The sequence below is a fragment of the Patagioenas fasciata genome, chromosome 13 (assembly GCF_037038585.1).
Source record: "Patagioenas fasciata isolate bPatFas1 chromosome 13, bPatFas1.hap1, whole genome shotgun sequence".
In the NCBI taxonomy this organism is placed as follows: domain Eukaryota; kingdom Metazoa; phylum Chordata; class Aves; order Columbiformes; family Columbidae; genus Patagioenas; species Patagioenas fasciata.
The window spans coordinates 12,207,476-12,230,771 of NC_092532.1; the positions used below are offsets into that span (position 1 = coordinate 12,207,476).

At 37.8% G+C, this 23,296-nt stretch overlaps 1 protein-coding gene across 2 annotated transcripts in view; it reads right to left on the minus strand.

The window, feature by feature from the left end:
• The window catches only part of CDH13 (cadherin 13), a 459,967-nt gene that overhangs the window by 25,863 nt on the left and 410,808 nt on the right, over window positions 1-23,296 (minus strand). For both annotated transcript variants that reach the window (XM_065848060.2, XM_065848059.2), the window contains exon 11: window positions 6,142-6,284. In XM_065848060.2, the coding sequence (XP_065704132.1) occupies window positions 6,142-6,284 (143 nt within the window). The remainder of the gene's footprint in view (window positions 1-6,141; window positions 6,285-23,296) is intronic.

Genomic DNA, 23,296 nt, shown 5'->3' on the forward strand with positions numbered 1-23,296 from the left:
TCCGTCTTAAATACTGTTTTCACTATTCTAATTTCTTTTTCTAATCGTGAATCCGTGATGACAAATTAAAACAATATTTTATGTGCAATTCATATTTTACTGAAATTTAAAATGGCAAGAAAAGGATGAGTATTCAATTTATTTTCTCTTCTCAATTAATAGAGTAATTAAGATAAGGGGTATAAAACCAGCTTAATTGGGTTGCCATAGCGACTAATTGTCTGGTTTCTTCAAAAATAGCATGTTTTAGGTGGAATCAATCTGTGGTAATTTAATTATGTACATCATGGACCAAGAAGACAGGTTAGATACATGTAAGAAAAGTTCTAATTGTAAATTGTTAGACATGTTTGTTACTCCATTTTTTTTCTAGATGTCTGTTACTGTTCATTATGCATAGTACAGAAAGGGAGCTTTTTTTTTAACGATTAGAAGTATTGAGACTTGCACAATAAATGAGATTCGGAATTGTTTGGGTGTAGTTCAGCTGGTCCTCAGAAATGAGGGAAAAGCTGAAAATTAGGGCCTGACTCACTTCTTCCTCATTTTGCTTTGCACGTGCAACAAGGAAATTGAAATAGTGCTGCTCAGTGAGCTAATTTATACACATGCAACTGGCCACAGTCATAGAAACAATAGCCAAGTTTTGGTTTTTTGTGTTTTTTTTAAACTGGCCAACATAGCTCAAGGCAAACACTGAAATCACACCAATCCTCCACATCTCTTAAGCTCTGCTTTGCTCAAATCCATGTCCTCTGTTAAAGGAGGGCTCTGCTCCTGAACCTCATTCCCACGGCTTGGCCTCCTGGCTGCCGTGCCACCGCTTGTGATGTCAGATACAGCACGTGATGTCAGTCTCCTCGGAGCAGCAGGTCTGCTGAGCCAGAGCCCTCCCCTTAGACTGGAACACCATCTAAGGAAACTTCCTGGGATTGGAAGCTCCTCACCTCCTCATTTGGGTGAGTGATAATTTAAGTAAGTCCTTGCCAAACCAGGCAAGTGTGGTATTCTGGAGTCAGAGGGCTCTGGTTTTGTTTTTTGTGAGTGTGTGCATGCACACTTTGGATCCTCATTATTTTAATTTGCTGCACCCCAATAATCTCCTCCACTGTCATCTGAACCTTTATCTTCTGTTATCGGAGTGCTAATTAATTGTATAAACCCTGTTCTAGTCTATTTATCAGCTGTACTTTTCCGTCCAGAATAAAGTCTGTTTTGGAACTTGTTTTGCCACCCAAAACTGACTTTGGGGTCCCTCTGTGACAGTCATCTAGGGAGCGAACCACTTTCCGAAAAGAAAATGGTTGTTTCCACTGATGCAGTATTGCTGTAAGAAACAGTGCTTCCTGGAATTTAGTATTTTCAATGATACATCAGTTAAAATTTTGAACCCTTAACTCCATCTCTGAGTCTTAACATCTGGAAGAGATGCCACAGTTTTAATGACATTTCTCCTCCCCTATGGTTAATGTAGCAGAAGTACTTATATTCCCAGTTTTTGCCTGAGTAGATCCCTGGTGATGACAACAGCACAGGAGAAGGGGACACTGGATGAGAGTGTTTGTCTCAGTGGAGAACAGCACCACCAGCTTTGTGTGGGTGGCACCCCCAGGGTGGCATGAGAAAAGTGACATTGATAACTGCATTTAACCAATCTGCAAGGCTGGGAATTAGTGTTTCATCACTTATCACCAGCAGCTGACGTACTGGAACAGCATAGGTGGTTTTACCATGTCTCAGGCACACAAAGGTAACCAAAGTTTTCTTCTAAAGAGACAGAAAAGTTACACAGTGGGGACATTAACTATGGTATCAGGCCCTTCTGAAATAACATGAATCATTGTTACATAACTAAGGTAAAAATCTGGATCTATTTTATAATTAATCCCTCTTAAAGTGAAGGGAGAAACCAATTTGTTTTTTAAGATTTCACACATTTTCCAGATATTTTTTAGCTTCATCCCCAAAATGGTCATTTTTCTCCTCTCTTCCTTTTTCTAAATTGTGACTTAAACTCTGAGAATACAGAGGAAAAAAGACCATTCCTGGAGAGCTTTTCGCATGACTGACCTTACAAGAAAAACATACAGGTGTTCTGCTTTACAATAGTCATCCCAAAACTCCAGTGTATAACAGAATCTGTAGGATGACACTACAACATTATCATACAGCAAATCTCCTGGAAGGTCTTTTCCAAGCAGATTTCTCAAGCTCAAATATTTCTTGTCTGTTTTTAACATATGTGTTTTTACAGATATACTCTCAATAACTGCCCTATATGCTTGTGATATTGCACTGTTTTCAGTGATTAGCATGCTAAATTCAGGAAATAAAACTATCACCATTATTGGCACTTTTGTTAATTGAATAAAACCTCTGATGTTTTCCAGGTCTGTATAAACCTGACTTTGTCCCATTATGAGCTCATTCTCAGATTAAACACAGTTCATGACACTTTAATATGTTAACTCTGCTTCATGATATTTCCAACCAATGTTTAATTTCTTCTTTAATAGACCAGAGACTCCATGTCCACACAAGTCTTTAATAAAGATTTTTCAAATTCTAAAGACACTACCTTGACCTTTACTGAAATCAAAAGTACAGAGAAAATTAGGATATTCATTCCAAAAAGTCCTTTCTAAAGTGAAATTTCCCTCAATAAAAGGTGAAACTTTGTTATCCATAAAATTAATACAGTGTCTATCAAATTTGCTCTTGCACATTGTTTCAGCAGAACCTGTTTAGATCGGAAATAACACAATTCATACTGAACTACCTTTCGCTGCAGTTAATTTGATAATGCTGAGAAACAATACCATGAAGTTAAAAAACAACATCATGAACAACTAAATTATTTCCTGCAGTGGAATGACTCCATTTTCTATGGTCCATTCATGATTACTGTCCTACTGGTAAAGAATAATTTTGTGATTTACTGAAAAAAGATAAAGATGTGATGGATTTATATAAAGAACTACCAAGCATGAAGCTCCTGGTTTTACTTCTGACAGAAATCTTCAACATTTTACAAATAGGAAAAAAGCCCAGGCACTTGTCCCCTGCACAGAAGTGTAATAACAAGAAGTCAGTGTCTCGTGAATCCAATGCCAGATTCTCTACTGACATCAGTGAAAGGGAATGAAAAAAGTATCACTGTGAGTTTTGTTTTCGGCTCTGCCCATTCTTCACGCAAGATAGCACATAATTGAGAGGTCATTTCAAAAAGAGGTGGCCATGGAATACGATGAGACAACAGTATCTTTTCTGTAATTATGTAAACACTGTACGCTATGAATACTAATAGAAAATAACATGTTTATTTACTGGTTTAGTGTATGACTAAGTTCCTTTAGCAAGGTCTAGTGCCCCAGATTTTATTTATGCACTGGGTACCAGTTCACAGGCCATACTGGGCTGTGGCCATTACCTGAGCTGAGATTCCCCAGGTAAGAAAAGGAAAGTCTACAGCAGCTCAGACTTCCTTGGCGCATGTGATAACATATCTCAGATTTGACTTAGAGATAAAATGATAGACTAGAGGAAATAATAAGCTACATTGAATGCTTTTTAAAAAAAAAATCTCTGATTAAGTATATTGTTGTGTTTTTTTTTTCCTCTCCTCCCTTCTTACTCCAAGTCCTCCAGTCCAAGGAAATTACTTGCCCTATTGAAGATGTCTATGAATTTTCAATTTACCACCCTATCTCATTTGGCCATTCTTAATCCTGCCTTTGGCTGCCCTTTCACATAAAAGTCCTAGCCATCTTCACTGGTATTAGGCTACACTCACTCACTAACCTGAAGAAAAAGATTTGCAGTTTGTGGACAATGGTGTTTTATAAAGAACGCATACCATTATGTCCAATCTGATTTTCTCTTTTCAAGTTAACATAATCTTATTTTAAAGTCCTGAAAGAATCCTGGATTCATTTCATATTATTCTACCACAATTTGAGTTCTCATCTAATGGAATATCCCCTTTAAGATGGACATTGGCTGTGATGGCTAGAGAAATGAAGCAGGTTTCAGCTTTGCTAGTTTGCACTATCGATGGCCTGGAAAGAAGTTGAGGAACAGCTTCCAGGATTATCATCAGTCCCGGACGTAATTGCAGGTGAAAAGGCAGACCCCAAACCCACCTCTTGAAATCAATTATACAACTTCCTTGGCTGCTTTAGCTACAAAATCTAGAAAGAGACTTCAGGTCAGCATATATGTGCAAAGTCAGTGTTGTTCCCTCTGTCAACGAAGGCAACCAAACTGCAAGGGGACAGCGGGTGAGTTGGAGCTTGTGTGTCCCATGTCCCAGCACTGCTCTCCTGGCCAGGTGGCACTTTGCCCATAGAGGTTGGGGCTCCAGGGGAGCTCCTGCTCCTCTCAACACCCACAAATTCCACTCTAACATATCTGTACAGAACAGCAGATAATTTTTCCAGTTACCAACCTGCCTCAAAGTTTAATGTGTTTCACAAGCTGTTTGGTAATTGATCCAGGGGTGAGACAGACCGCAAGGTTAATATCAGCTATTTAAGTTCTGCTATTTATTGCCACTTCCATATGTGGCTGAGCTACATACAGTGAAGTAGTACAATACTCCTGAATGATCATTATTAACACCTTAGCATGCTGGTATTAAATGCACACATGTGGTTTCTAATTACTTCATTCAAAGAAGTCAATAATGTTGGAGTAGATTAGCTCCCATGCTAACTGTACTGCAGAATTACAAATAAACACAATAAAAGCCGCTTGAATTAGATGCTGACTCAGTACTCAAGTGAACAGGAGTCCTTTTCTCTAATGCACATTAAATATCATGTCTTGCTGAGCAGTACAGTGCACAGACACCCTTCTCTTCTCTTGTTTTTCCAGAATGGAAAAAATTCTGGGAATCCAGAGGGGTGACCTAGCAGTGAGGTTCTTGGGTTAGAATAGATTAACAACGTGTGTTACTGCCTGAAGTGCAACATAAATATCCCCAAAACCCACTTTCATTCAGACTGGTTTCCACAGTTGGGAATATTCAGCTTCCTGTTCCATCTATTCTCTTTGAGGATATTTGGCTCCACCATTAAAACAGATACAACTTTGTCCTTTTAGTAATCCCTCAATAATATTATCCTGACTTCCATTTTAAGATGACATTTCCCACTGTACCAGATTTTAAGACATATTAAAAAATCTTTATCCAATAGCAAGTAAAAGATAGAAATAAGTTTAGTGCTACATTTTTCCATGGAAATTTCCTGCAAAAAATAAGTATGTGAATATATGAGTAAATCATCATTTCAGTAGAATTTTTTTTCTTTTATACTTAAGCAGTATTTTCTTTTTCCTGTCAGGCCCTGCAAATGTTCCCTGAGTCATGTGGTTACAAAAATGTAGAATTACTCTCCTAAAAAGAACATTTTACAATTCATCACCAGGGCTAAACCAGCTGCAGCTGTGAAAAAGCATTAGCATATTAGCTGTTATATTACAGACACATCTTTTATTTATCTTGTGCCTTTAGCTCTGGAGATTTGGAATGTTCAGGATTTTCTCTTTCTTTCTCTGCTCCAAAGTCACTCACTGAATTTTCACTAGATTAATTTTGATTATATTTGGCATTTTCACTAGATAGTTTAATTTTCATTATATTTGACAGAGGAACTTTAATCCACACAATGTGTAAAAAAATATTGCATTTTAACAAGAGTTTTTATTTATGCTTTTATTGTCACTGTCATTGTTTTGAATAGAATAGAATTCAGCATACCATGGATGAGTTGTTCTTGGTATTTAGGTGCCTTAGGCTTACTTACCGTTCCAATATTATGAAGAAATTAACGCTGATAGAGATGATTTATTACTTTCCAAGAATGTTCATGAACTATTTGCATCTACCATTAAGCTCTCAGTGTAAGAACAAATGTGTGAGAAGTAACCTTAAATCAAAGCTGTCCTAAATTTGAAGTTTTAAGAAGTTAATGACTCTATTTTCTCTTTGTCACAATGATCTCTAATACCTTTAGGTGGCCATCTAACCAAGTGCTGTAGCATCTGCTTAACTTTACACGTGCACCTTTCTGAACAGAAAATTTCAAGCAGGGAAAAAGTCATACACTGCAATGAATATGATGCACAACAGTTACTCACCACTGTCTATTGCCAGAAAGAGCGCAGTGTATACATTATTCTGGACATAAGGAGATTCCCGGTCCAGGATGGCAGTGGTGCCAATGGTACCATTGGTAGGGTTGATTTCCAGCCAGCCTGCGGGATCCTTGTAAACTGAATACCTACAGAAAAAATATAGAAGTTGTTAACAAATTATATATCCAGACATAAAACAACTACATTACTACAAAAGAATATGTCTTCACACTCACCAGCTTTCATGGGATGGATCTCTTAATACTTAAAAATGACAGTTTAAACCCTGTGCCTTCCCTTTGAGATAGTTCATTATTGTTAGGTCTATTTGACAGATGGATAAATAGAGGTTTGAGGCAATTTCTTTGCATTCCCAAAGCTCAGTATGGAAACCACTATTTGAAACATGACGTAGGATCTGCTTCCTACTGGTGTGTTACACAGCCAGAGGACCTGAATGCTTTCAGGGGACCTCTGCAGCAACATTGCTATTTTCAGACTTCGTGAATCCTCCCACAGTCCTCTGCCAGACTCCAAATTCTGCTTGGAGCAGGAGTTACATTTCTTAGTTATTTTCTGACTGTTTTTCTTCTTTTTTCTTACAATTACGTATTTTGGGTGGGGCTGGAAATGCAATACTAAAATATACTGAGTTTCGTCATTGAAAAACAAAATCTCTTTTAGCAGAAAGCCTTCTCTTACTTAATCACAGAAACACCTCTCATAAAAAAAAAAAATCATCAGTTACATCAAAATTTCTTTGGTGTACCTCCAGGGAAAGTGACATCATCCTACCGAGATGCACATGGCTGAATTCAGAATTGCTCACAGACAACACTGTCCACACTCCTACTGCTCTTTGCCAAGACTTTGTTTCACGCTTGAAAAATGCACCGTCCTCAGGGCTGCTGAACCAGGTGTTCCAGCAGCCAGTCTGGGGATCAAAACTTCAATATATACAGCCATGAAAAATTTCACATTTTTATGAGCTATTACTGTGTTAATATGGATTACAGGACAGATTTGGAAATTAGAAATTATAAGAAAATTAGACAAATACTGAAAACGCTTGGCTTATTTATGTTCCCACAAAGTCACTCAGAGTTTTACCACTGGCTTCCTCAGAAGCAGAAATAATCCCTTAGGAAACATTTGGAAAACAGTCAAAGGCAAACGCTAGTGCATAGTGAGATTCCATCAACCCAACATGTCCTTCCACTTAATAACCATTTAAACATTAGTCAATACCTGAGCTTTATCTCCCGTAAAAATGAATTACTAGAATAGTAACAATGCAGATCATTATTCCATTTCACTTCTTTGTTTCTTTTTTTATTGTTATTTTTATAACTTTGCAACAAAGGTATGCACAAAAATATGAAACAAGGGCAGCCTAAACAATTCCTGGTCTATTGTAAAATTGCAAATTCTCAATTAACCCCGAAACAATTTAAGAAGATTCAACACTTCTAAAGTAATGAGAATTTAAAATGGATTGTATTATCTTCCCTGATTGCTCTACAAAGCACTGTTGGCTGTGCAAATAAAAAACTGAATTATATAACCTGTGATTTGGCAGAGGATATTGTAAAAGTAGTACTTTGTCTTCCCCACCACATTTTTTTCTTATTGTAAGAGCATGTTGCAGTACAGTTAGGATGATTGTTCTTCGCTCATTTTTTTTTGAGGGCTCTGCTAGCAAAAGGTTTAGAATAGACTCATTAAGAAAAGCACTGTAAAAAAAAATAGAAGTATGGAATACTAATTTTCACTTCCTACTTTTCACTTTAGTGGGATCTGTTGATTGCACAGCAGTTTTGAAAATCAGACCATTTATTTATGCACGTAAACATGAACTTATGTGCCTGTATGTACGTACTCAGTTTTGAAAATCAGAAGCCTATTGATACATCCGTATGGATGTATACATATGGATGTTCTCTGGTGTGCCAATTACTGTTTATTTTGGACTTATTCTACACTGCAGTAGTGAAGTTTAGTGCTGCTTTGTGGGGTTTCTTTATTCAGTTGGGTTTTTTTCACCTTAAACCATGCCAACAGCTTACAGTTGCCAAAGGCTTATATGACAACAGGGCATGGGCAAGTGGATAGAACCTATTTTGATTGTGACCTCCTTGCACTCAGTTTACATCCTTGCACTATCTAAATGCCAGGTATTGCAAAGGAAGGAGAAAAAACAATTCCCTTAGACTGGAAATTGCCCTCTGCATAGTTTAAGCACACACCATAAATATACATCTACAAACAGATGCAGAGAGGCTGTAGACACAGAACAAGAGCACAAATCAAAACATGTAGAAGTAGCAAAACCATGGAAATTATTTTAAATTTATAAATGGCATCTTTGCCTTCGTATAACACAGGAAAATAATTCAGAGAACAGCTCCTGGGGTTGCTAGCGGACATGCACGGTGCCAGTGGTGTCAGCTTGATTAGTACAAAAGATTGTTACACAGAACAATGGTGATAACATGGACATGGAATCCTCATCAGAGCCACAACCTTGCGCTAACCACAAAAAGAATTTCACAGCTGACAGTGCAATAGCCCAGGGTGTCCCAGGAGAGCAGCTGGGAACCCAGACATCATCAGCTGCTGCTCCTGGCAAGGGCGTCCAGAGCTTGGTAGTCACCAGACTCTTCCCACGTGGAGTCAAGGGGTCTTAGCTTTAACAGAAAGAGAAGGAAGACAAGATAAAGTGGTGCCAAATCTGTGCTGAATGACACATCTGCACCAGTCTGATGTGCGGCATTGACAGGAGTTAAGCTGAGCGATTTAGATAGGCTTGTCAGGGTGGTGGTTTCCAGCCTTCCACATCTGGAGGCTGCTCAAGTCACATTGTACACAGACCGTCTGAGCAGAAAGACACAACAGAAAGGAAGTGGCATGGTGGCATTGGCCCCGTGAAATATCTGTCTGGTTCTGCAATTAGGCTTTGCCTAACAGGGTGAGAGACCACAGACAGCAAGGTGATGCTCTGGTGAACTAGTGAGCAAGGCTGGTCCTGAATGAGGACTTGGAGAACTGGACTTTGAATCCCAGCCACATCACGATGGAATTAGGGAAGCCCTTTAATTCACACTATGTTCCCAATTTACCTTTAAAATGGTGAGGATGTATTTCTGCATTGAAAAGCTTATCAAAGGATAAAATCTGTAAATCATTGCAGAAAGACTGAAAACATATAACAATGAGGGACATCGAAAGTACCAAAATAGACAAAAAAGAATAATTTTAATAGCTTTCTAAAGATGCAGAAAGATATTTACAGGCATTTTCAAATTGTATAGCTGCTCATCTTGTTTTTTATTTTTATTTTTTTTTAAACTATGTTTAAAACAGTTAAACAGAGATGAGTGATACATATACATATATATATATATATATGTATGTGTGTACACTCACTGGTCTTGGGTGAAACTGAACATGTCAAAATATTGATAGTTACCATTTTCATAGTGTTTCAATCTGACTGGCAGGAGTCACTATCAGAAACACAAGAACGCTTATTCATATATTAGATTTCCAGATCATATTTGCTGCTTTTATAGATCCCGGTCCCAGTGACACAAGTGAAAAAATACCAGTTGTACAGACCAAATATTCCACCTAAGTAGTATAGATACACGTTTGTATTTTGAATGAAAAGCATTCACACTATCCACGTTTCTGAATCCATAGCAGTTCACCTGCAATTAGGTAACAGGTTGAAGTTGCCATATCTGTCCTGCCCCTGCTCAGACTACACCACATAATGGCCATCTCTGAAATTTTTCTATGAGCTTTTCATTCAGGTAAAATCATCAGTGGGGAAGGTAACTTTGTATTGTCTGTGCCTAAGAGCTCGGCATGAGACCTCCCTTTTGCCTCTGAATGAAAAAAATCCCTAAATACAAACTTTACGTAATCTTTAAATCCAGCCAATATGAATTTCATCTCATCAAGTCAACCCGAAAAATTAAGAGCAACTACCTCTGGAAAAAGATTCACAGGTATCTGGGTGAGAGTGGTGTTGCAATTACAGCGTAAATATATGCACCAAGTAAACAACAGGGGTTCTGTGAGAAAGACAAAAACGCCTCCCAAAATATGTGTAACATTAAAAATTTGGATTAAAACTAAATTGTGCTTCATATGCTATATGTAGGGATGATATAATGAAGAGTTTTCAAGATCAACTTGCTTCCCATCATGCTCCATGATTTCCACTCTGCTCTCATTAACTTTTGCCTGCACTAATTATGGCAGCATATGGCACCAGAAAGAGTAGAACAGAAACCTTATTGAAACACAGCAATTCTCCAGCTGAAATGCACTCCAGACTCATTAATGATGACACACTGTAGTTTTTCTGCTATTTTTACTATATGATAACAAAGGTTTGGCTGCTCCCATATAGGTTTCTGTTATAACTTTGCGAGAACAACCGACGTTTCATATATGTAATAGTAATTCTCTAACATAGATGACATCAAATGCTCTCTAACTATATTAACGTTTGCTTTTGTAAATGTATTTTTAGTGCAACTTCCAAGCTTGTATTTCTATTTTAAAATGCTTGTGTCAGTAAAGCCATTTGAAGAATGTCTTTGGAGCAGTTGTGGGGTTTCAGTTTTTTCCTGTATTAAAAGCAATACTGATGGATAAACTGTATTAATTTCAATGTGCAAGAGAATATACAGGTTTGCTTTCCATTTTATACCCAGTTATAAAGCTACTGTCTAAAATAGCCCTAAACACTTTGTCGTACAGGTCAGTAACACATGACCCATGGTCAGTGTGACACAGCATGTCCTAACAATAGAAAGGTGGCATTATTAGGGATAACTGAATTCACCATATTAACAAAAAAAAGCTGTCAATGAAATAGAGAGATTGCCAGCAAGACTTGTATTTACCTTATCACATTAGCTTAAAGTATACTACCGGTAAGCAGTTCTGTGGAAAATCAGTTATTCAGAAGGACTTTGCATACCTCCTTTCAATACTACTTCCTCACGCACCTTCCCATTTGGATACCCAAACACTTTTTTCTTTCTTAATGACCCCTGCAGAGCTCTAAAGTTTCCACTGATGCAGCGATGGTTTGTAATCAAAGTGCCAATGGAACCACTCACCCCAGTGTCGCTGGCACTGCTCCTTTTCAATGAGTACATGCAGTTAGCGTGGCAGTGTTGTCAGAACTATAAAATTACTATTTTGGGCACGAGATCACGAGAATTTCAACATAACTCTTGTTACTTAGAATGGTCTGTTATGTAGGAATATCTGAGCAATAATTCAAAGCTAAGCCTTTTTTTAGTAACTTATTAGCAATTCAGATAACGCTCCCTGAAACAACAAAAACACGTCAACAGGCAAACAGCTGTGTCTGGGGGGCAAAAACTGATCAGTTCTGGTTTCCCTACACAGACAAACCACATTGCTGTTGGCAAGGGGATACGCAACGCTGCTCCGGCACCTGCCAAATCCCCCATTCCACGTTGTTTTCAACACGCTGCTCCATACCCAAGTGTGTGGGCCTTGTGCTTCCCCAGGGAACGCACCAGGCAATTTCCCTCTATTTATAGATTTATCAACTGCTCAAGGTGCTGTTTTGCAACAGGTCTGTGGTTTGTGCATGGGAGACTTGGCTACCAGGCAATTCAGGTGCACATGTGACATTTGAGGATCCAGAACAACAGTTTGGCAGCTTTGGGGAATCAGTAACATTAAGTATTCATAACAGAGCTAACACTGATCGCTGTTGAATAATGGCAATAGATTCATTATCCGATGTACAGGACACTTGTAATACAACAACCCATGCAGCCCTACCAAGTCAGCCAGTTGAATTGCGTCTTTAGTTATAGCATTTTTCCATTCATGTGTGTAATATGAATCAACAGACAAAAAAAACAATCCTGCATTAAGCTCAGTGCTATCAAAACCAACCTGTTACTAGTACTAGCTAATTTAAACTCAGCCCAGATATCTATCCACCGTGCTGCAGACACAACCTAAAAAAGCATTTCCATTGCTGGCAAGCACTAAAAAGCAACCAGAGAGTTTCACATCACAAGGAAAACAGCAGCATAAGTGCTTCATCACAGAATGTTATTGAGACAAAATGCAAATTTTCTTTCATTTCAAAAGCTACAGGTTACACACATTATAAGAGAAATTATAAAGGCAATAGCGCTGATAGCCATTAAAAGGCTTTTTCAGATATTTTCTGGTCAATTGTATAAACGTATGTGTTGATTACTGATCCTCAAGGCTTTGAGGAACTGTCTTCCCCATATTTGACTTACACACTACAGATTGTGAACTAAGCATAGTCGGGCCATCTCTTCCCATTAAATATATGATCATACAAAATGCATGGTTTTGAATTAGGATTGAAATGCTGTTACTAGAAGTGTGGCTATATGCTAAATGTGCAGTAGAGGCTGTAAAATATCTCCTGCAGAGGTTCAGACATGCTTGAATTACTCTGTCTAGATTCTCTGAAAAAAATAAAATAAAATAAAAATATATATATATAAAGCAAATTTATCTAAAATACACTGTTATTAATCAGAATAAACATATTATTAATGAAATCTAAAACCTGAAATAAATCACATTTTCTGGTGACACTGTTGAGAAAGGTATTAGGTCTGATGCATTTTTAAACTTACTGAAGATAGAGGATTTGATTTATGCAATAACCATTTTTCAGCTTCATGGAGCAGATTTATGGACTTGCAGACTGTATTTTCCCAGGCTAGAAATGTCAACTTAGAGCACAATTTAAAAGAGAAAATTAAAACCCCCATCAATGTTGTGCTACAAGTTGCTCCGTGCATTTTTGGCCACTGAAAATTCGTGTTTCTCTTTGATAAACTGGACATACTCCAGGGTGAATTCATTAGCTACGCACTAGTGCATGGCTTAGCTCTGCAGGTTGGGCATGGCAATCTCTGTAGTACCTCGCTGCAGCAGTTTTTTTCCTGGGTGATCTAAAGTGGCTCTCAAGTTTCTAGGAGTTTATGTACAGACATAAGCATGCACATACTTTATTCTAAACCTATCTGAACAGGCATCATACTTCTCTGGCTTCAGTACCAGTCTGGCATGTGAAATCATGTAATAATCCCCATGCATGTCTGTCGGGAGGCACAGTGGGCAGGATACACACACCCCTCAATTCAGTGATGCTGCTCAAGGCTGATACATGTTGTTTTTCCAGCCTTAAGGTTTATACACATTGATGTTTTGGTCAGATATTTGTCGTTAATATCAGTTTCCCACTGATTAAGTCTCAAAAACACCTCATTTCAGCTTGCGTACTTTAAAGAGAACTAGCGTGGCAATGCTGTGGTAAACAGGGCTGAGCATATGACTAAAGGAGCTTCACAATTTTTACTCAAACTCCTTTGTGCTGTATAAACACAGAACATTCTCCAGAACAACCTTCCGTCTGAGTCTTCTTTCAGTCACCCTTTTAGTTTGTGAGTAATGTATAGATATTTATGGCAAGAAAATGACTCTGACCAATGCTTTGGAGTACAACTTGTGCCTGCTGCAGCCTCTCCTGGCTGGGATCCATCTCATGCCCAGTCACACGAAAGTCTGATGAAAATGTAAAACAGATTTTGCAGAAATATTTCAACTAATAGGTTTGGTTTTCAATTATTATTTTTATGACTGAAAGTGTAGGTTTTTTGGATACAACATATTGAAAAAGGCAGACAAAATAGTAACATGGAAACTCCAGACACATCTATATCAATATCCTGTTACATTTAGAAACATTGTAACATTCTATTTCCAGTTTACAAAAGTAAACTTCCAATATAAAGTATAATTTAAAAAAAATCCCTTAGAAATAATAAAAAATAAATTCTCCTCTCCCTAAAGTATATTTTCTATAAGCAACAAATCTTGGGAGCAATGATTTTCTTTAAAAACAAGCCAACCAAAAAAAGAACAGAAAATTTGCTTACTTCAATCTCTTTTGCAGTTAATGAGGCTGCAATATAAGTATTGTTTTATATGGGTGGGAGGAGATTATAATGCTGAGATATCTCTATTTGTGGAATTTTCTCTTGGCTTCGCTCAGAGCCAAGTGCAGACCCAGCAGACAGAATTCAGTAGCCTCCCTCTCACAGAAATGTTTCTATCTCATTCAAGCAAAAATGAAGTATTGCCAATACAGGCAAATTGGAGCATACGGAAGAGCACAAAAGGTCAACCGAGAGAACTTCAGCCTCTTACCCTTCCTGCTAATGGCAGATCAATATATATCCAATATTGTCTCCTGCTGCTCACTGAATCAGAGGGAGCACAGTGGAAATTTGAGTCAGTGTTATAAAAAGAAAAGTCAGCGCTGTTCTGCCTCAGACTTCAAAGGCAACGAGCTCCTTTGCTCGCGCACTAGTGACCAAGCGTTTTTCGGGCTGCGGCAATAATCTCTTAGATTTTAGCACTGGGAGCGGGTCCTGGGCCCCAGGCGACCAGTTTGCAGAGAGTATTGCCTTCCCTCTCCATCTGCAAGGTACTTTTAAAATTACACACCCCATCTCACCATCTGAGCAAAAACCTTCATCCTTTCAGCTTTATTTTGCTTGTCACATCAATGGTTTAGCAGGTTGGCTTTTGTTACAATTGTCTATCTACAATGACATGATCAAAACAGAATGAAAAACTAGATGAAACTCAGTTTCTAGTCCCCCGCCACTGAGAAATATCAGATGAGAAAATGGTTGACTAATTAGTTGTGTGGAGAAACAATAGGAGTAAAACTCTTGGTAAACATGAAGGAAGTAACAGGGGAGTCATTACAACTAGAAAAATAATAATAAAAAAACCCGCCAACAAAATCTACAGCAATTAATCAGATGAAAATACTAAAATTGTAATAATGAGGCAGTTAAATACAATGTTATGAAAAGGAAAAGACGTTTTGTTATTGTACAGTCTTTCAAACATTTCTCTATACTGAAATCTAATTTTCATTTTTTCTTTTTCCTTCAGGGCAAAAATATCCTCGAAGCTGAGGTGTAACAACAACAAAAAATGCACAAACTCATTTATGTATTTTTTAATCAGAAGTGATTAGGGCTATGGTTAAATGAACCCAGAGGCTATAACTATCTGAATTATACCTAAAGCTCGGGAATAATACACCATATCTGGGACTAACACACTGGTATAATCAGGTTGTTGCTGTTAGAATAATTGTCAACACATGCAAATCAGTAGAAGTTTTTTCATTGTAGCAATTGTGCCCCAAAAGCTAATCAACGTGAGATGAGCTGCAAGTTCTTTATAAACTACCTAGAGAAGGTTTTGGCAGTAAAACTCTATCAAGTTTCTGCACATGCCAGTTCTTTGCAACTGCGCTGCCAGCAAAAGCAGCTTCTCCCCCGGCAAATCCATTTGCTGTTTTCTCTTTCACGCGGGGGGTCCCGGTAGCTCTTGAAAAGACAGAATTTTTTTTATAAGAGCCCAGCAGATTCACTTCTAAAGTGTCACTATTGAACACAGCCATGAAAAAACACATTTCTAGAGATTCAGTGAGAGTTGTTTTTTTCTGAGGGATGGGCAGATGAGAAGCGGCTCAGTACCATGAAGCATTAGTCCATCGGGATCAATACATTCCCAGGGGACTGGGGATCCCACTGCCCAGAACCAACTGGTCCCAGCAAGGGATCACTCCTGCCAGCTGCCATGAAACCTCTGGTTTGCCCTGCCTAACAATAAAGGCACAAAGAAAACCCCTTTGCCTGGAAGCCCTCCCAGAAAGGCAGGGAGCTGCGGGTCTGGGCTCCAGCGCAGGTTTGCACCACACAAACACACTGACAAAATCCAGCCCTGGCCCCTATTAACATCAATTAACTTTGGGACTCGCCTCATAAGGAAGGAAGGGAATTAATATTTCTGGAAATTAATTTCCAAAAGGAAAGCGTAACGAATTGGTGAACATGCTGAATAATCGTTTTGGCACAGTTTGTGTCCCATGCCGACCGAAGGCCTTGGTGATACTGATGCCTTTCCAAGCACAGGTCAGTGCAGCAGCCGCCCCTGTGAGCTCCTTTAGCTGTTCCTTTCACATTCGCCTTTTTGTTGCCTTTTCCTCCCCAAAACTTTTCAAAGAATTACAGTCCAGTATAAATCTAGAAGACATTGGGAGTAGGTTACCCCAGAGATGCTGAATAAGTCCATGTCACTCTGAAAATAATTAAAAATAAAGTCTAGAACTATCATCAGCCATTCTCCCTATTGCCAGAGGAGCAAGAAATACCAAGAAGGACATTTTTTGAACTGGTTCCTGCAGATGTAGCAGAATGACTTCCACTGATACCAAGCATCCACAACTTGTCCCATTAATTACAGATGTTGATTGGGAAGTGAAAAATATTCACAAATGACACACATGGAAAGAACAGTATTAAATCTGAATATACACGTGTGGGATCTCTGGGACCACAGCTTCTGGCTGTCCTCAAGGCATTCAGAATTATTAATAGCACTACTTTCCTCTATATTATCCCATACTACATGTAATAATTTTTACCCTTCGGTGCCAGAGAAAATGCTAGGAAAGAGTGCTGAAAAATATTCATTTCAAATGAATTAAAACTGAAATGCTCGCTTGATTTATGTGCGGGAATCTATACTAGAATTTGAAAGACGAAGAAGTATGACGTATCTTGGTCATGCTCACTAGTAAAGAAAATAATTACCTCTAGCAGAAGATTAAATTACGATCCTCAGTGTGCAATATGATGCTTTTGTCAGTGTTGTTTTTTTTTTTTTCTTTTATTAAAGACTGCAACTTTTACTAGGGAAAAATGTGCCAGTTACTTAAAAGTTAAGGAGACCTTGAAAATGTAGTATCTTGCTGAAATTTCTTCTACCACAGAAATCTGCATCATCATCGCAAAAAGCAAAATAGTTGACAAGATAAACGTTTTGTTAGAAAGTAAGTTGCAGGCTCACAAGACCTCAACCTTAAAATCCCTGGACATTATCAGTTAAAGTCGTGAAAGCGATGCCATGAAGGAAATGTCTGCTCAGTCTGTCAAGTCAAGATTGGGAAAGAGAAAAAGTCCAAGCAATGAAGAACAAGAGGCTGAGTCTCTGTCTTGGATAAAGTGGGAAATATTCATCCCTTAAACCGGAATGTGAAGTACCTGCTGTGAAGAAAAATTAACTACAGTAAAGGACAGACACAGCGATTCACAGATGAGATGTCACATCAATCATCTGGCAATTTTCTTATCCCTAAGTAACTCTATGGAACAAAAATTTCATTATAAAGGCCTGGGACCTAATTCGTAAGATTATTCTTCAAGGAAATAGAAAAAAAAAAAAGGGCTTAAGGGCTTCCCTGTTTATATCATGTATTTCAGCCAAAATATTTACGTAAAAGTATATTTACTGTGATAACCCAGCATAAATATTTTCACTAGTGTTCTCATAGCTTGGCAACAAAAGAAAAATAAAAAAAAAATGACTAGCGTATGAAAGGACAAAATTTAACACACAATAAATCGACCGTGCAATAAGTCGCAATTCAGGAAGAAAATCTGTGAAGAAGCTGATACTGCCAGAAAAGTAATGGAAGTAGTTTCCTGTGCTGACAGAGCTGGGGCTTTCCTGAGTTGGCTGAACTTGCACCGGATTTTTTTCTAAGATTCAGCTATTTCTAAGGCGTTTGCCGTAACACAAGAGATGATAGGAAAGCAATAATGTTCTGCTGAGTTAGAAAAGCCTCAGAGTTTCTTGGCAGGTTGCAGTTCAGGGCCTGGTGGGAAAAGCAGCCCCATTTCTGCTCATTCCCTCTCTGTTCCCCATCAAGCACATAACACTGTCCCTCCAGCTCTGTTTGAACTGCCTGTGTGAGACAACCAGTGTCAAATATGCAGCTGGTGCAGGTTTCCCTCTCCAGAATCTCACTTTGGTGAGGCACTGGTTGCTAATCCCCTGATTATAAGAAAGTGTTTTCACATATTTGACAGGTATAATCTTTAGTGGCAAAGATCCACATTGGAATCCAGACTTCACCAAAGTAAAAAACACTGATCCTGGGAGTTGAGCCCAATCCAGGCAAAAAAATGTGGCTTGAATCTTGTTTGTTCTCACATGAGAGCACTGCCCGAGCAGGCTTTGCTGAACTCCAGTGCAGGAGTGTTGGACTAGGTGACTTTCAAAGGTCTCTTCCAACATAAACTATGATTCTAGGAGATACAGGGAGTTCCTAACACAGTCAAAATATTTTAAAATGAAACAGAATCAAATCAGACTGATTTTGGTCACAGCTGGGATCCAACCGATGAGCGAGTTAGGAGTTATTTAACTTTTTGTTCCCCATTTAAACTACTAAACATCTGTTGTGAAGATTGAATTCTCAAAAGGTCAGTGCAGGAGCAGGAAATAAGGATGTATTTTTTGTAAAGAGTTTGACTTTTATTAACTTTTTTTTTTTTTTTAGTAGCCTATATGTTCCTATATTTCCTCTAAATTCCTAGTTTCTTTATGAAAAATATTTTATACACACACAAGCACATGCAAATAAATTTATCCAAGAAGGCTTTCTCAAGGAAATTCTATGAATTATTCACACAGATATGAGAATTGCTCTGTGTAGGCATTACTTTTGGAAAACTATAGAGGCACTTATGTAAAAACTTGCACTAAAGTGATGTTTTAGTAAAACACATATCCTTATTACTGCTTAGCATCAGATTATGTTTTCAGCTGCATACTACAATTCATGAAGATGATAATGGTAATTTGATGTCACTATGTGAAAAATATACACAACGCTGTCTAATATTTGATTAATGGTCTGACTTCAGCTGGAAGAACTAGAAATTCTCATAGGGGTTATAAATCAGTGAAGAGCCAACAAATTAATAACTTTGTTTCCATAGAAATGGAACTCAACTAATTCAATAAAATATGTCACTCTGGTGTTATTATTGCAGCAATTAAGATGTTTTTCCTTTTAGTTCTTTAGTTTAGCTTTGTTTAAAAATAACTGTATTTGTAGCAGGAAAACAGACTGCCTGGCTGCTTTTGTATAGTTAAGTAGCCCAGAGGAACTAATACCCACCGACTAAAAATACTTTCCAACAAAGATGGAAAGAGCAGGTGAGAAATTCAGTAGCATGTATGATAAAGTATATAACATCCAAGAAAAATTCACATACTATATATATATATATATGTACAGCATATATATATAAAGAAAATAGCACATTTATACCTTGCTAATAATAAATTAACTTTCAATTTTTTTTTCCAGCTGATTTTGAAAATACTATGCACTTCATGGGTGCAATTCTTACAAAGGAAAATTAATTCTCTTTTATTCTTTTCATAATAATAGGCAATCTCCTATCTGAGGTTTATTTGACTGGATACACTGGCCTATCCAAAAAACATGCAGCCACTTGCTGTCCTAAATGTTGGAGCAATGCGTGATATCATGTCACATATTTTCCTTTATTTTAGGCCAGTTTCTTTTGCTTGCCTAACTCACTGTCTTTAATGGCCACGACGAATGAAAAGGGAAGTGTGTTTTACCTTTTCTAATCCCTATGAATCAGATTCTCAGGTGTTCAAGCTGTCCAAATGCACTTTAAAATCCACGGACTTCCCTCCTACCTGTCTGGCCCTTATCGCTTTTCAAGATTGTGTATAACTGTGTCTCAGTTGTTTTATTTATAATGTCATCAAGTCCAGGTCGTTATATTTGTTATAGGTTGCTGTGCTGAATCCACCCCCCGACACCTCTGTTTCTGCCTGTGCCTTCAAGGGATGTTAAAAAATGAAATACTACTTTTTACTTGTCAAAAAAACCCCAGTAAAAGTCAGATTCCAGAGTCAGCTGTATTCACTCAGTGGATATTCATTGTAATGTCTCTTGTCTAACTGATGTTATTGCAAAACAAATTTGGGTCTGCACATGTAAATATTAAGAGAGAATACTGACAGAAATTGATTCTGCTAGATATTCTGCAAAGCATGTCACAAGATAGACGGAGATTGCGAAAGTGTCCCTCCCATATATATTTCAACATGTAATACATGACCTATAAAAAACCCCATGCTTTTTTAAATAAATAGAAAATTAAAGGATATTCTTTATTTGCTAAAAGGTGCATTTGCGTTTCAACACTGCTCAGTAATGTTCCTTTGGTGATTAGAAAGCATGTACATCTGGACGCTTGCTCTGATATACTGCCTACTACAAATCTACTATATACAGCACTATTTTTTTATCATGTTCATCATCATAAAGGCCAAGCCCCTTTCAGATGTACATTAAGCAACATGACAAATGTGTGTCAGTTAAGAAATCTGCTGAGCAATGATGGAACACTCGAGGAAGTTAGAGGAAAAAGTTCCACATAAGTATTCATTTATAACACAAAAGGAGCTTTTATTAAACGTTAAAGGAATTAAGTACTGAAAAGACAGGAAATAAAAAAATGACAGCTGTTAATTTAACCTTATTTTGCCACACTGACTGTTGCTGATAAACTTTATATCTAGGCCTTGTTTGACTGCAGTCTGGTACCAATGAGGCAAATACTTCACCAACAGTCTCCCACTATTTAGTCATATATATATAGCTTTAATTTCTGCTTGATATCTATTGTATTCAGTGCACACTATATATAGTGCTCTGTAAATCCAAGTTATTTAATCCTCTCCTAAGCTTCTTATTAACCCTTATGTCTCAGTGACTCTGTGCTATTTAACCCTGAGCTGGATGTCCAAGAGTTAAACTTCTCATGCACTTTTCCCTTGTCATTAGGGATCCAAATGTTTTGCCAGCCGCCTTCAATGCAGCTCCACAGCATCACTGTGGGATGAATTTTAATGTTACAATTTGACAGACAAAAAAACAGATGTCTCAAGACCTTTAAAGCTAAAAGTATCTGCTATTTTTTTCCTAAAGTGACAGAAGCTGAAATGAAAAATCTCACCTAAGTGTATAAGGACTCATTCAAAGAGTTACAGTTATACAATGCTTGAAGCTATTATGGGCTTTTTCTTTTCTTTTTTTTGTTCCTTAAAAACCTAAACTCTGTCACAGATTCCATAAGTCAAACTAACTTAACACAATGGATATGGAGATATGCAAAACTGTTTTCTTTCTCTATTAAAATGTGTTTCAAACATTAGTTAATAGCTTAGAATCTTCCAGGGCCAGAAGCAACTCTAGAGTGCTCCGTTTGGAAGCTGCAAACCTTGTGCCTTACTAATACAAAAATACCTTGTTTTAGCCTGAAGCATTATCAGATAAACTCCGTGGCTGCATTTGTTTTTTTTTTTTATGTATAAAATGCTACCAATGACCCAGGGCTCAATCTCCAGAGAGGTTGAGCCTTAGGCAGGTAGAATTCTATTGGAAATTTCCCATATGAAAGGAAAGAGAGGAAATATTATTCTGACAGGCCCATTAAAATAGGTAAATGTGTAAAAATTCTCCAGGGTTTGGCCTCTTCAATGAAATCTGGGTGAGACAGGTTAGTATCTCCAAGGCAATGCTATGCTAAGTACTACCCAGTGGAGCTGCCCCAAGGGATCACAGGGATAACAATTATCTAGCTATATGTAGAGTAGGCATGCGTGTCTCTGTAGGCCTATTTACCTAGATGATAATGGTCATAAAATTAGGAAGAAGTCAGTCCCTAGCAATTCACATTCGAACCAAGAATGGATCTGCAGGCTTGCTGCTGCTTAACAAAGTGCATAATTTCACTCTTACTCAGAAACTATTTTACAGAAATTGGCATCCTTATTACTGAGTTAATAGAAAAAATCCAATTGAACTCTACAAGACTTTTTTCCTATTACAGTAACATTGCAGAGCTCAATTTAGTAAAAATGAGTGCTTAAACCTTCTGACAATTTCCTCACTGAACTTAAATTCCACTCCAAGAACAACCATCTGTGAGTTTGAAAGGAGGTGGGTTCTTTATGCCTTGAAATGCACAGACCAGGGATGTCTCGCAGCTGAGCAGCATCTGCAAACATATGACAGAAGTTCTGAGTATTTGGGAAAGCTTCTGCTCCAAGATGAAATCCTAAATCCAGACTCCGTGGGAATTTCACCACTGAACTGAATGTGTCCATGGTTTATTCTGTCTATATTCTGGAGATGGCAAATTAATGAAAATAGACATAATATTGGCAACTCAGATCTTCACAGGAAGGCAAAAAGCCATGAAAGAATGACAGTGTTTTCCTTTTCCAATCAGGACTTGAATTCCAGACAGCACCCGCTCTGGTGTCATCTGAGACCTTTACCTGCTTAAAAGACAGAAGTGCTAAACTCCACAAAAACCGAAAGAATGACAGAATTATATATTTCCACTTGATGACAGAATTCTGGCCTAGATGTGTTACCAGTCTTCCTGGAAAACTTTAATAAAAGAGCTCAGTTTTCCAGCTTTTGCCTTTGTATAACATAATGCTGGCCACTGGCGCTACAATCTTACATATTACCAGTCCAAATAAATTTCTGTCAAAGCACCGCTGATAGTTTTAACTACATATGGATGTGCACATGTGACCTAACTTGGCTGAGTGGGACTCAGGAATTCAACGGCTTTACAATATTAACAGAAATTCACACCACTCCCTCCCTGTCAACCTGTCTCCTCATACAGTGTCACCAAACTTGATAGCCAACTTATTATAATCAAGATACTCTTTACTTCTTTCAGAGGAAAAATCCTGCCTTTTCTGAAACTAGAAGAGAGCAGTAATGACAAAGTGAGTTATTGTCAAGATCTGACTTCCACTGCAAGCATAACTTGTGACTGATATATTCTATTGTTATATTTCTCAAGAAGATCTGCAATATTGTTTAGTCAGTGACATGAAAAATGTGCCCTATAATTTCACAGTTCACAGCCATTCATTCTGAGTGCTGACATGGTTGAAATCATAATGTGGCATAATATTGTCATGCAGGATAAAGACAGAGGGTCTAATTAAACTCCCCCTTAAATGTTACATTCATCCTTATTAATCAAGAATTTAGGATTCATCAAGTAATACCGAGGGAAGTTAAAATTGGTTTCTATGACTTATTTGATTACACGGAAACACAGATTCTCAATTCTATCATCTACAGCTTTAATAT